At 48.4% G+C, this 14,613-nt stretch overlaps 1 protein-coding gene across 2 annotated transcripts in view; it reads left to right on the forward strand.

Moving 5' to 3' along the window:
* Positions 1-14,613, forward strand: part of Itga9 (integrin subunit alpha 9) — a 301,616-nt gene that overhangs the window by 55,655 nt on the left and 231,348 nt on the right. For both annotated transcript variants that reach the window (XM_076577318.1, XM_042282053.2), the window contains 4 exons: positions 1,182-1,250; positions 6,010-6,147; positions 8,989-9,094; positions 10,203-10,297. In XM_076577318.1, the coding sequence (XP_076433433.1) occupies positions 1,182-1,250; positions 6,010-6,147; positions 8,989-9,094; positions 10,203-10,297 (408 nt within the window). The remainder of the gene's footprint in view (positions 1-1,181; positions 1,251-6,009; positions 6,148-8,988; positions 9,095-10,202; positions 10,298-14,613) is intronic.

The following is a 14,613-nucleotide window of genomic DNA, read 5'->3' on the forward strand; positions in this document are numbered from 1 at the left end:
ACCTTAAGGATCTGGGTGCTTTCACTCCTGGTGTGAGAACACCAAGGCCTTCACACCAACGTGGCTGCTCCTTAGCCTAGGAAAGGGCCCTCTACCCTGGTTCGCATCAGCTCATCCTTGCATACGGTGTAACCAGAGCGTCAGGAGAGATGGCTCAGTGATTCAGAGGGCTGGCTGCCCTTGTCGGGGACTAGGATTTAGCTGCCAGCACCCACGTCAAGCAGCTCACAGCCACCTGGAACTCCAGCTCCAGGAGATCTGAAGCCTTCTTCTGGACTCTCAACACATCACACACATGTCACACACACACACACAAACACACACACACACACACACACACACACACACACAAGAAAGGGGAAGGAAAGGGGGCACAGAAATAATTTTTGAAGATGTAGTGATGAGGGGCTGGAGAGATGGCTCAGTGGTTAAGAGCACTGGTTGCTCTTGCAGAGGACCTGGGTTTGGTTCCCAGCACCCACATGGTGGCTCACAGCCATCTGTAACTCCAGTTCTAGGGGAGGGTGTGTGTGTGTGTGTGTCAAATGCCTTCTTCTGACCTCTGTGGGCACCAGGCATGCAATATGGTGCACATACATACATGTTGGCAAAACACTCATATACATAAAATAAAATCAATAAATCTCTTAAAAAAACAAATCAGACATCAATGAATTCATAGTGCTAAGGGCTCTGAAAAAAAAATCCCACCATAAAGGAATTTATTTAATGTTTCCTTGCTTATTTCCCCAAAAGAATCCCGTGTTTATCCACACAGATTCCACAGTTCTAACTTCTATGTGGAATCATGTTGGAGAGGTTATCCCCAGTGCTTACCCCTTTGTCTTAGGTTGTGACATCCACTAAAGCTCTAACTCCCAGGACTGAAGGAGTTAATTTAAAGAAAAAGACAACCTATCTCCCGAGAGTTGAACCACTCAGTTCTAGTTGAGGAGTTCTTCAGGGCCCTTTTGTGGACAAACCATGGGTTCCGGAGCTGTGGGAGACACTCTCCACCCCAGGATTGACACTTTGGTTTTGGAGTTGCTGAGAGCTCTATCAGCACTTCTGTTTTCCTTAACCGGTGTCCACACACCTGTGAGAGACAACAAGAAGACAGCGACAAGCATCTCTAGTCAGTGCTCCGTCCTGACGAGGCTCTGTTTGTTTTCACTCCATAGGTTTATATATTTAGAGCTGACCGAAGATCAGGGACCTTAATAAAGATTTTCCAGGCATCAGGAAAAAAGGTGAGTTCTTGATGTGGTTCATATGGGAGTCGGTTCCTTTCGAGGATTTGTATATCCTGAGGGTGTAGTGGATGAGTTTGTACACATTTGTACTAAGTTACAGGTTTGTTTTCAAAGGTGTCACAATTCAGGTGCTGCATCCAAATGATGTGAGCCATCTGTCTGTCTGTCCCTCCCGTCACTTTTGTCTTCCTCTAGCTGTCTCATGCACGCACAATCCAAATCAACCCAGACAGATCAGCTACTGATCATTGTCCCTGTCTGATCTGCCTGATATCACCTCCTCTTCCCATGTCCTTGACCCCTGACTGCCACTGCCAGGGGAACTGCTATCACATAAAGAAAATTCAAATGAAACGCACTTTAGTTCATGTACAGGGATGTTCAACCCACAACCATCAGCTATGTGTACCACAGGGTAGCCATGGATGCAGTCAAGCACAAAATTATAAAGTTCCTTAAAACACTATGAGGTGTGTGTGTGTGTGTGTGTGTGTGTGTGTGTGTGTGTGTGTGTAATGATTTATTACAGGTAATGACTTTGTATCTCAATGTTCTTAGAAGGTTGAGGAACAAACAACCACAAAGCCATTTCTGAAGGCTGTCTTGGAAAAGGGTTATCTGCCGCCCTACCACGCTCAGCTCCCTCCCTGTTTTCTAGAAGTTTCCACTGTAATCCATGAGATTCAGCCAGTAGAATGGTTCGGTGATTCGTTCACATCCTTTTCTAGGGCTTCCCTCTCCTGCCTGTGTTTTTGTGGCTCAGATCATCAGGAAAGTGTGGCTGAGCTTTGTGGCTCAGTGGATATGGTAGAGGCTAGGAGGGTTGGGGGATCATGGAAGCCGTTGGAGGCCTTAGTGGGTTCTGGAACAAAGCTAAGGATGCATGGAATGTGGGAGGGGGAGCTGCCAGGAGGCTTTGCCCACAGTTTCCCTGAGACAAGGGGAAAACAATGACTGTTCCTTCCTGGCCTGCTTCCCCTGGGTCCCGCTTCATTCCCACTCGGCCTTGTTCTTGCCACACATCAGTCTGGGAACGGTCCATGTTGTTCCGACAGTGATCAGTGTTCACAATTCCAAAGATCCCACTTACACATAGTAGTTATATTTTTCTTATGGTTGCAATTTTAACAACCTTAATATGTACACTCAGTGTATAATGATCATAACCTTTACATGAAAAAAAAAGGTACCCACAAACTTGGCTTTGCTTTTAGCTCTCGGAAGTGTGCTGGCATGTGTTATTTTAACATTTCCCAAACCCCAAAACATTAGCATCGGAAAGTAACAGTGAAAAATTTGCAAAACAAGTTTTCTAAGCAACTCTAAAGTTAGAAAAGAAATAGCTATGTACTAGTTGTGATAGATAAAACAGAGAGGGCCCCCAAACAAGTGACTATCTTATGATAAATGGGTGGTTGTGTCCCTTGTGGGTGATAGGCCTACAAGTCAAGGTGTGAGCACTGTTTCAGAGTGCTCCAAGAACTGGACCCTGCCCCCGCTGTTTCCTGTCCTTCTGTTGTCAACCTGCCTGCAGGCTTCTCTTCTCTGCCCAAAGCCTCCAGGTTTGGAGAGGGGCTTCCATGACCAATTGTGTCGAAAGGAGAGAGGTCTGGGGGATGTTTTGAGACTCGATGCTGTGAGGGGAAATCATGCAGCCCTTGAGAACCTTGTCTAAGCTGCCTGAGGAATCAGTGCATTGAGTTCTAGGACAGACACACGTCTGTTTGAATGGCCTCATTGTGATAGGGTGAGTCAGGTTCTTCCATGCAGAGACTGCAGGGCCAAGGTGCTTTACCCAGCTCCACAGCCACCTTCCTAATTCTCCCCCTCCTTCCTCCCATTCTCCCATGCTCCCTCCCTTCTCTCTCTCTCTCTCTCTCTCTCTCTCTCTCTCTCTCTCTCTCTCTCTCTCTCTCTCTGTGTGTGTGTGTGTGTGTGTGTGTGTGTTCATGTGGATATACACATGTGTGTGCATGGTGGTGTACATGCATGTGTATGTGTGCTTATGGAGGCCAGAGGCTGACGTCTGGTGTCTACCTCAGTCACTCTCTCTCTCTCTCTCCCCCCCCCCTTTTTTTTTTTTGAGAGAGGCCCTCAGTTGGGCTGGCTAGGCTATGAACTTCCTCAGCACCAGGATTATAGATGCTCACACTCAGGTCCTCATGCCTGCACAGTAGGTACTTTATTGCCTGAGGCATCTTCTGGGACTCCATCATTTCTTTCTGGTTCTTCTCTGCAAAGCCATTGCCCTGCTCTGGAGTTGCCCCTAAATCCTCTATACCCCATGCCCTGTGGCCTTCACTGACCCTCTCAGCATCTCCTGTTACCACGTGCTCATCATCATCCATCTGACCTTTACATAGGCCTGTCCCTTCGTAGACATCTGCTTATTGCTGGAAGATGTTCTCAGCTTCTCCATTATCTTAGAGGGGGAAGGACATGACCCCCTGGGCTTCTAAAGGATGTCTCTAGCTTTGCCCTTTTGTCCAGGGCTACACACACAACAGAAGGTTCCAACTCAGAAAGCCACACTTTACTTCTGCTTTTCTCTGGCTCCACTTTGGTTCAAATTGTCTAGTATCCTGGCTCCCTTTCAGGAAGAAAGAAAACCACAAACAATGACCAAAAAAAGAAAATAAAAGAAAAGTGGTCTGCTCTTTATTAAGTGACACCTTACGACATTACTTAGTAAGATCATTACTAAGTTTGTGGTTCAGACAAATACAGACGTAGACACACTCTGATTACCAGTTAAGGAGCTCTGGGTCCAAAGTGTGTCCTTGACATGTTGAAGTGTCATTGACTCACCTCAGTGGGTGAAATGTCTGCATAGAAAAAACTTGGAGGATTTTAGATTGAACATCCGTGAAGACACCAAGCTAAGTAGTCTGCTTGGGTTAAGCCAATCACCCCCTGGGGCTCAACCCAAGAGAACAGCTCTTGGCTCTGCCCTTCTGTCCTTGACTGGGTTTCTAAGCAACCTTCCCAAGTCCTCCAGGCCTAGTGTTAACTGCAGGAAGTTGGTTGGAGCTCTCTCCACCTCTCTCAATCTCCCCAAGGTCAGCTGCCAACAGGTCTCACAAGTAAGGGGAAATTCCAGACCCTTCCATTTGAAAGCATTTACTTGAAACAATATTGCATGTTGTCTTCTCTTTTTGTTAGAAGTTTCATACCTACACCCCTTTTGGGCAGCACAGCTTGCATGCTCAGGGCGTGCACAGTCGTTGCTTATTTACTTATTTATCACAGAACTGAGTGTTAACCTGGGCCTCTGACTTGCTGGGCAAAGCTCTCTTACTGCTTAGCTATATCCTTAGCTCTTCTGTAACTTTGACTTAAAGGTTTTTTTTTTTTTAAACTACATGTACATGTGTGTGGGCATGTGCCCGTGAGTGCAGTACCCATGTGAGCCAGTGATGTCACATGCCCCTGGAGCTGGAGGCACTTGTGAGCTGCTCAGTGTGGGTGCAGGGAGCAGAACTCAGGATCTCTGCAAGAAGAGTGTAGGCTCCTAACCACTGAGCCATCTCTCCAGCCCCTACTTTTACTTTAGAGGGAGGATCTTACTAAGTTTGCCAAGCTGGCCTTGAATTTGGGGTACTCTTACATCAGCCCTTTGAGTAGCTGGGATTACAGGTCCCCAATCCCATAGTAATTGGTCTTTTAAAAAAAATGAACACATTGTCAGCATTTGGAATAGGTACTGAAAGTCAAAATGTAGATGGTCTCTTGGAAATGGAAAAGCTGATGTGCTGGGAGCCGGCTCTCCTGGTCATGTGAGCCACAGCAGGGTGGGCTGCTCCTTCAGCTAGGCCCGTGGGCTCCACCACTCACTCTCATGACTGAGACACACAACTCAGACACCATCTGTAAGCACACTTGAGCTGCCTGTCTCATCCTGGCAAAAGGCTGGGTCTTTGGTCTTTGTGTTTAAGATGGTGGATGTAAAATAACAGATCCTGGGCCGAGGGAGAGGGCTTATTTACAGAGTCTCCTTGTGCAAGTATGAGGACCTGAGTGTGATCCTTGGATCTTCAGACTGCTCATGAAAAAGCCCAGGGTGGTGGCATGCTCTTGTAACCTCAGCACTGTGGAGGTGGAGATGTGCATATGTACCAGCCCATGTGTACTTGCACACATATGTACCTGCACTCATATGAACAGGCACATACATGAACATGCATACAAGAGAGAGAGAGAGAGAGAGAGAGAGAGAGAGAGAGAGAGAGAGAGAGAGAGAGAGAGAGAGAGAATAATAAAGCAGCAGGTACTGATTTCACTCTGATTCAAGAAGATCCAGTATAAACTGGTCCTATTTCCCCATCTGTCAAACCTGATAGAACGTGAGTTATGTGTTCTTCTGTTCTGCCAGCTCATGCCCCAACTCTTACTCTGTGTGAGGCTGGGGAGGATACATGCCCCATGTCATATTTTCCTACCTGCTTGTGTTCTGAGACTTCATATCCCTCCTTGCTATGCCTTGTGAAATGTCTGGCATATGGAGCACATATATAACATAGTGTCTCGTTCTCGAGGGACTGTCCCTTTACCTGCCCTGGCCGGGCTCTAGGAAAGGGTTCTGTAAGATGACTAGCTTTGGTGTCTGATTGACTGGACAGTCCACAGGAGTTGGGCATGTCACTCTTTGCTCAACTGACACAGCTTCTGAGGTGCTGGGGACATGTGCTGATGAAGAGGGGCCTTGGGGGTGAAGGACAGCCTCTGAACACGTTGTTGTGATTGGACTTGGTTGCAGATGGGCTCTTACTTCGGCTCCTCCTTGTGCGCAGTTGACCTGAACATGGATGGCCTCTCTGACCTGCTCGTGGGGGCCCCCATGTTTTCTGAGATCAGAGATGAAGGGCAGGTTACTGTCTACCTCAACAAAGGAAATGTGAGTACAGTGTGGGTCAATGAGGAGATGGGTATTGGGAGGGACAACTGTCCAGTCATAGTGACTAGCCCACTGGATCCCGCTGGAAGTAAATTGCACATTGGGCCATGTTACCCAGAGGAGATGAAGACCTGGGTCCCGAATGAAAAGGCTTAATGATCCATTATTGGACAGTTATATACAGTGCGGGTCCCAGGGAGAAGCTTAAGGCTGTTGGGTGCTGTGTGTGGCTTTTCCTGCTTTCTCTAAGTGATGTCAGTGTGATATACACGTGGTAGCAATGGTCTCTATTTTTCAGATGAAATAAACCAAGGCTCAGAAGGTTAACTCACTTGTCTGAAATCTCACAGATAAAAGGTAGAGAGGCTGGGATCTGACCTCAGCAAGCTGGCTTTATCTCTAGGCTCTGCCACCTCTCTGAGAATTTATGTGCATCTTTCTGGAGAGACAGGGATAGGATGTTGGCGAGGAATCTTGAGGAAGGAGTAGGAATTGAGTGGAAAGGTGAATTGGACTGGGCAGAGCTCCCAACAGAAAGACGTATGTGGGCTGAGTGGTGAAGTCGCAGGACCCTTACCTAGTTCAGCACGGAGTCCGTGCTGGGTACCAGATGATAAACTGGCCAGGGGCTATAAGCACAGGGTCCCTTTTCTGCAGAATCATAAAGGGGAGAGACAGGCGTAAAGGTGCCTCCTCCTCCTCTGCAGCTGGTGGAGGAGGATGGATGGGACCTTGGGAAGAGGGCAGGGCAGTACCCAGTAGAGGCAGGGGACCCATGAGAAAGAAGACCCCAAGTGTTCACACACTGGCCGCACCCCTTCTGACGCACCTCACTGCCGTATGGCTACACTGTGTACCGGGGCAGTCTTGTTTCTGTTGCACCACGACCCACTTGGGTAGTGATCGTATGGCACTGTGGAGGTGTGGAGATCATAGAGTAGGTAGCCTGAGCTTGAATCTAAACCCTGCCAAATCTTATGTGCAAGATGAACAAATAGCTTGAAATTGATCATTTCTTCCTCTATAAAGTAGGAGGAGGTGTCATGTGGTCTAAACAAGATAACCATACAGTCCAGGGGTGGATATACACAGAGGGACTTGGGGTTTTCCCCATCTCACTAGCAGGAAGAATTACAGAACTGGCCATCTGTGACCAAGAATGCTTGGATTTAACCAGCCAGACTGAACACATGGGGATAAAAACCATTGTTCCTACTGAATATGTTTAGACTGTTTCCTTACCATTGTTCCCTGAATGACATAATGTAAAACATATTTGCATATCATTTGCATTGTATTAAACATTGTAAGTAATCTAGACATGCTTAAAGGCTACGGGAAGGCAGCTATAGTTTCTATGCAAATAGTGCACTGTTTTATATAAGGAATTTAGACATCTGAAGTTTTGGTATGCTAGGGTTCCAGGCACCAATACTCCCAGACACCAAGGGACAACCTTCTGTGTTTTGGAGTGGGGTCTCACCGATTAAATAAATCAAATCATCAGATCTTTAAGTATTTTTTCAAGCTTCAAGTTCTGTTTATAGCAACAGAAATTTAGTCATAATGAAAGACAGACCCTGGCGTGGTGGACTGTGGGTGTATGTAGATCCAAAATGCTCTACACCAGGGAGGATTTCAAGATTCTTAAGCCTGCAGATGTCAGGTGTCTCAATGTCCTGGTATTTGTATGCTGGTGATTCATGGGGACCATGGGCACTCTGGGATGGCTTCTGCTGCCATGTGCACCATTGCCCAGAGATCTCAAAGCTGGGCCACATGTGATGCACCTCTGACCACAGGTGCCACTGGGCAGAGACCAGGACCCTCTGACAAGACCGCTAATGCGTACTCTGTGCAAAACAACCAAAAGGCACAAGAGAAGGAAAAAATGAGAAGTGTGCACTCCTTTCGTTACCAGACTCTAAGGTTCCTGCCTCTCACCTCTCTACAAAATCCAGAGTCAGAACTTTGAGGAAGGAAATAGATTTATTCAGGTCAGCCCTGAGGAAGGCAGGAGACTTGTTAATCTCAAATTGACCTCCTGGGGTGGGAGGCTCAAGAGAGCAAGGGTTACACAGGGTGCCGGCCGGGCAGGCAGCACTGTGCTGGAGAGGGGCTTCCTCCCTGAACCTGTCTCCTCTCTTCCTGAACTGGACCTACGACCTTGGTCCTGGACCATCCTAAGCATTTTCTTTTTAGACAAACACAGTCAGGTCATCTGTGCTGAGGTGAGGAGGCCCCCAGAGAGCCCCTCCTTACAATTTAGAAAACCCTGGGAAAGGGCCGGGTGGTTTAAGTCAGATGAGAAGTCAGGGAGGGGGCAAAGGTGACCATTTCTTAGTCGGTTGCACCTTAAACCAGCGTTGGACTAGGGGTGGCGGCGCACGCCTTTAGTCCTGGCATTCAAACGTCAGAGGCAGGAGAATCTCTGTGAATCTGAGGACAGCCTGATCTATACAGAGAATAACCAGAGCTACAACGTGAGACCTTGCCTCAAAGAAAACAAAACCACACTTCTGGGGAAGAGTTAGGCTGTAAGGAGAGCAGAGAGGAAGGACACTGGGGACAGGGAGAGGGGAGGCTCGCCTGTTTGAATTTGGCCAGATGACCTTCGGTCCAGGGTCTACCTGCTATTGTCTTTCTCCTAAGACATATCTCGGGCTACTTGTAGACTCTCTGCATGGATGAAGGCTTTGCTATGAGGAAAGACATCTGGGTCTGTGGTTCTGCCCAGCTGTTTCCTGTCCACTGTTGTGCCCCAAGAGGGTGGTGTTCTGAGTTTTCACTGTGCTTTTCGGCCCCCTCCTTCTTTCCCTCCACCTCCATCCTGTTTCCCAGGGAGCCCTTGAGGAACAGTTGTCCCTGACCGGAGATGGTGCCTACAATGCACACTTTGGGGAGAGCATTGCCAGCCTGGGTGATCTTGATGATGACGGCTTCCCAGGTGAGTAGAGCCTCTCGGGGGCACGGGGTCCCTCCAGGTGCAGCAGCTTGCCAGGCTCTAACGTTGTCCCCTGTTTGTGACTGGATTCCCTCTTCTACCCCTGAAGGCACACCAACTCCCATGGGGAGAAAGGGCAACTCTTGGAGATGGACTGGGCACCAGAATGTCACCTCTGCACACTCCATTCCCATGAGCTCCGTACTCTGTGCTATGTGCTTGCGGTGGCCTCTGGGGCTGGTCCATTGGGGGCTTCTTCCCATCACAAAATGCTTGTCTCTGCATCTGGTATGCTCTGTCATGTTCTTGGGGAAGTGACTAAGGAGAGAATTAGATATTTTCTTCCCTGATAATGTCAGCCTGGTTGAGTATGTGCATGTCAGAAGAATGGGTGGTGTATGGACCTAATGCCTGTTTCTTCTTGGACAATGGTACCCGCCACAGCCTCTTGGCGTCTCTCTCTGGTCTTTCTAATACCTCTTTCCCTTACTGTATGTAGCGTATACAGACATTGGGAGCCACTTCTGTAGGGTTGGAATGTGGCTCTTGCTTAAGCCAGATTATCCTTCAGTACTTCACACCATTGGCCACAGATGGCTTCATTCAGTGAGAGGACTGTCATCTTGAGGTCATGGGAATACGTACCCCTGACCCTTGACCTCACATTAGCAGACACATGACTTATTAGAAAACAAGAGAGAAAGGGAAGGAAGACTGAGGCTTTGTTCCAAGAGCTGTCATCTGTGGAAATAATGTTGGTGTGCATGTGAAATGAATGTTACTTTATCTGCTTCCTTCACCTAAAATAAAGTTGACATTTCATCCGCACACTAGTGCACTCTGGCAGGCAGGTTAGGATGGGTTGTCTTCATCTGTGTTACTTTTATGGATTACTTCAGTGTCCTTGCCTCTGAGGATGAGGAGAGACACTTTCCTCGAGTAAATTCTTCTCAGCTTTTCAATGTTGGGAGACCGTTTGTCTGATTAAATGTTGGAGTAGTGAACAGTGGAGAAGTCCTGAAACCAGGGAATTCAGACATGGTGACTGGAGTTAAGGAAGCCACACTGATCTCACCCCGTGTGGCCTTTCTAATTAAGTGTTTCCCCTCAGATGTGGCTGTTGGTGCACCTAAGGAGGATGACTTTGCTGGAGCAGTCTACATCTATCATGGTGATGCCGATGGGATTGTCCCCCAGTACTCAATGGTAAGTGGTGGGAGGAGCCATGCTGCGTGTGTGCGTGCGTGCGTGTGTGTGTGTGTGTGTGTGTGTGTGTGTGTGTGTGTGTGTGTGTACATTTTGATGGAGGCTCCACTGAGCATCATGCTATGGGAATTTAGGTGAAAACACCTGGGTTTCCTTTCATACTTCTCACTAGTGGAAGAGACAAACACTTGGCAGTGTTTATTAAATCCAGAAGAAATTTGGATTTAGACTCCCAAATTTTCTCACATTCAAGGATACATCCTGCATACACACAAACAAAAAAATCTGAATTCTTTTTTCAGATATTTTGTTATTTTTTAATTGCTTGTATGCATGTGGAGGGGGGTGTTGTACACATGTGTGCAATGCCCTCGGAGGTCAGAAGAGGGCGCTGGATTCTCAGAACTGGAGTTACAGGAGGTTGTAAGCAGATGCGGTGCTGGGAACTGAACTTCCACAACTCCTAGCTTCCATCTGTCTCTCCATCCCCACATCAAGTTCTCTTCCAGAGCTAGAACTAATTAAGAAACATTTACTTCCAGATTTATTTATTTTAGCGTGTGTGCGTGTGTGATTGTGGTGTGTGGGCACACTCTCATGCACGTGGAGGTCAGAGAACAGCTTGCAGGAGACAGTTTCTTCTTCCACCATGTGAGTTCCAGGGACTGACTCAGGGGAGTCGGGTTTTGTGACAAGCACCCTGCCTGCTGAGCCATTGCTGATCCCCCAGCCACTTATTTGAAAAGAGATGCAACCTCCTTTTTCATTGACATCCCTGTCAAACCACCTGCGTATGAAGCCAGTGGAATTATTATTTCTTTTTTAACTTTTCTAACTGTTTTTGGACAGTGTTGCGAGTAGCCTAGGCCAGTCTCAAACTTACTAGGTAGTTCAGGATGTCCTTGAACTTCTGACCCTCCTGCTTTCACTTCCAAAGTGCTGGGGTCACCAGTGGTCGCCACAATATTCCACTTTACATGGCGTTAGGGATCAAACCCAGGACTTTATTTGTTTGTTTATGCTAGGCAAGCATTCTACTAACAGAGCCACACCCTCAGGCCTCTGGGGAGTATGTTTTACTAGGGACACAGGGCTCCACAGAGGAGGGCCTGACAGTCGTCATGGGCTATTGTCAGACTTGGCATCGAGAGCTAATCAAAGCTCAGGTTTCACATCCCGGACTTGGGAACATGGAAGTGGCAAGTTCTCTGTTTTTGCCTCGTAAGCACAGTGCTCACTCAATCTTGCTGATGGTATCAAGCCCAACCCATGGGAAAAAAGGAAGTCAGGCGCTGGGCAGAAGCTCGGTCAGGATATTAGTGGACGTGTGTAGAATGGTCTGTGTCTTTCTCCCAGAGGGTCAGTGACAGGAGAGAACACTCACCAAGAACTCTGCAGGCAGCTGGTGGCGTGTTGCCTAGCATGCACTACACAAGGTCCTGGGTTCCATGAATCATGCATGGTGTCACATGTCTGTAATCCCAGAACTCAGGAGGTTAGGGTCATCCTCCGCTACAGAGGTAGTTGAGGTCAGCCTGGGCTACAGACCCCATCACTAGTAAACCAAAACCAAACCAAACCAAACCAAACCACCTTTTTAGTCAGGAAATGTTTGTAATTGAACACTTGTGCATTCAGCACTTCGGTTCACACCTGAACATACAGGCTGAGCTCTCTCTCTAGTCCAAGGTTTGTATTTAAGAGGCATGTGTAAACTGGGGTACGATTTTACTCTTATCATTTATTTGTGTGTGTGTGTGTGTGTGTGTGTGTGTGTGTGTACATGTGTGAGTGAGTGTGTAGTCTATGTGCACATGTGTGGTACAGAGGCCAGAGGAGGATGCCAGGGGTCCTTGCTCTGTCTGCTTCATCCTCTTGAGACAGCGACTCTCACTGAAACTGGAACTGGGCTGGTGCCCGGTAGTCCAGTGATCTTTCTGTCTCCATCCCACACAGGCTCATGTGACATTTACCCACTGAGCCATCTCCTCAGCCCCAGAGCAGACACAACTTATATCCGTCTCTGCAGAAGTAGGGGCTTGCTAACTATGGGGCCATGGGCACTCTCTCTCTCTCCTTTCCCTCCCTCCCTCCCTCCCTCCCTCCCTCCCTCCCTCCTTCCCTCCTTCCCTCTCTCTCCACCCCTGCTTAGTCTGTGCTTGACCCTGGCTGAGGGAAAGATACTTAGGGAGAGGCTCAGGGAGGAGGAGGAGCCTGTTACTACTACTACTACTACTACTTCTTCTTCTTCTTCTTCTTCTTCTTCTTCTTCTTCTTCTTCTTCTTCTTCTTCTTTTTTTTTTTTTTTTTGGTTTTTCGAGACAGGGTTTCTCTGTGTAGTTTTGGTGCCTGTTCTGGAACTCACTCTGTAGACCAGGCTGGCCTCGAACTCACAGAGATCCGCCTGCCTCTGCCTCCCGAGTGCTGGGATTGGAGGCGTGCGCCACCACCGCCCTGCAGCCTGTTACTTCTTTACCCCAGTCCGCACGGCATCTGTGTGAGACGGATCCACTTAGGAGCCGCCGGCTTTCCGATGGCGTTCAGTACCACATAGGGTATTGGGTTTGCCCTGAGCAGCCACCTTTCTCAACTACATTTTAGGAAGACCCACCCAAGGAAGTTCCACTGGAAAACTCATGGGAATGGAGACTTGTGTTGCCTTGAAGTAACCCACTTTCAAGGGGCGTCCATCCGCAGACTTTTCTCTCCTCCTTAGACACGAGCCATCACAGCAACAGCAAACTTTAGGGGATTCAGCCAACTTCATTAGAAGCTTGAAACACAGAGGGGCCTGCATGGTTTGGGTCAGGGATGCTGTGTCATCTAAGGAGCTCATCCTCAGGCAGGGGCTGAGGGTCATTCTCCACACATCCTCCTGGAAGCTCGGGCCTGGAACTCGGAAGCTAATCACACAGAGAGGCCACCTGCGGGAGTCCCCTCTCCCCCCCTCCCCCCCCGCCTCCCCTTTGGCTCTGCAGTGTTTTGTTTGGTTGCCGGGTGGGAGCCTTGCAGAAAGCTGCCACGCACATTTGTGGTTAGTGTGGAGCATCTAGTAGGAAGCCGCGACAGGCAGCTGGAAGTCGTGGCTCCGTCAGCATGCACTCTGGCTTACTTAGCCTTCACAAAGAGAAGTGGTTTGGGGCTCTCTAAATACAAGGGTGGAGAGAGAAAGAGAAAGAGAGAAACTGCTATGATTATATTGTTCCAGGCTTGCTAATATGTATATGATAAGGCTAGTGATTTAAAAGGGAAAAAAATCCATTAATGCTGGGTTCTTCTGGGCCTGGATCCTGGACAGAGCGGGCATTGTGCACAAGAACTGGAAGAAGAAATCAGAAACGAATCTAGGCAACAGGATCGCTTTTCTTTGGCCCCAACTCATGTTATTTTTGCTGGAGAAATTGTGAGATCAGAGCTTGGACTCCTCCCTCGGTACTCTCTAGCTCATGCCACCGCCTCCTTTTACCATGAAAAGTGTTGATTTTAAGATCCTTAGATGCCTTTCTCAGCCGAGAGCCCCCGGGCACGTTGTGGCGGCCCCTGTGATCTTTCCCTTGCCCTAACAGACGCTGTGTGTAAACCTGGTCAAGCGGAGGTTTCCCACAGTTCCTGGTTCCCATTTAGGGTTATTAGCACCGTGCAGACTTATCTTCCTGGCTTTATAGCATAATGGCCTGCAGATGTCAGTGGATAACTTAAGTCTGTATTGCCACCCCCCAAATGGACCACCCCTCACTCTCCCCCTGTCCCAGCCACAGCATACCCAAAAAACGAAAACCCACAGCAAGCTGCTGCTAATGTTCTTGGCTTCCAGAGCTGAGATGTGCCGCTTCAAAGTGTGCCTTTTACTCAGATACACACACAAGTTTGTTTAGACGGAGCCATGTGGGATGTGGGGCTGGGCTTGTTAACAAGCCGTGTTTCTGCAGCATCGCCTACAGGGCTCGGCCGCCCTTGCATGCTCACATGTTTCCTGTCGGATGCCTTAACAGAAGATGGCAAGCAGCCCTCTCAGATGGCCTCTGGGACAGTTCCTCATAGTTATCAGCTGCTGAGGGTGGAGGGGGGACATCCTCTCTCCATCAGCAGAGCCCGTGGACACTCCCCCGGCTCCACCAGGGCTTCCCCACAGTATGACTCAGTAAAGACAAGCATGGAGAAGGAAAGGCAAAGTGAGCCCCTGATGACCGTGAACTTGGTTCTGTTGTGGGCTTCATGACATAATGTGGAAGTGAAGTGTGTCTCTGGTTATCCACAGAGAGACTGTATGTTATGGCTATATCAACTTGATCCAAGCCTAGAGTAACCTGGGAAGA

Source organism: Peromyscus maniculatus, chromosome 7, assembly GCF_049852395.1.
Source record: "Peromyscus maniculatus bairdii isolate BWxNUB_F1_BW_parent chromosome 7, HU_Pman_BW_mat_3.1, whole genome shotgun sequence".
Taxonomy (NCBI): domain Eukaryota; kingdom Metazoa; phylum Chordata; class Mammalia; order Rodentia; family Cricetidae; genus Peromyscus; species Peromyscus maniculatus.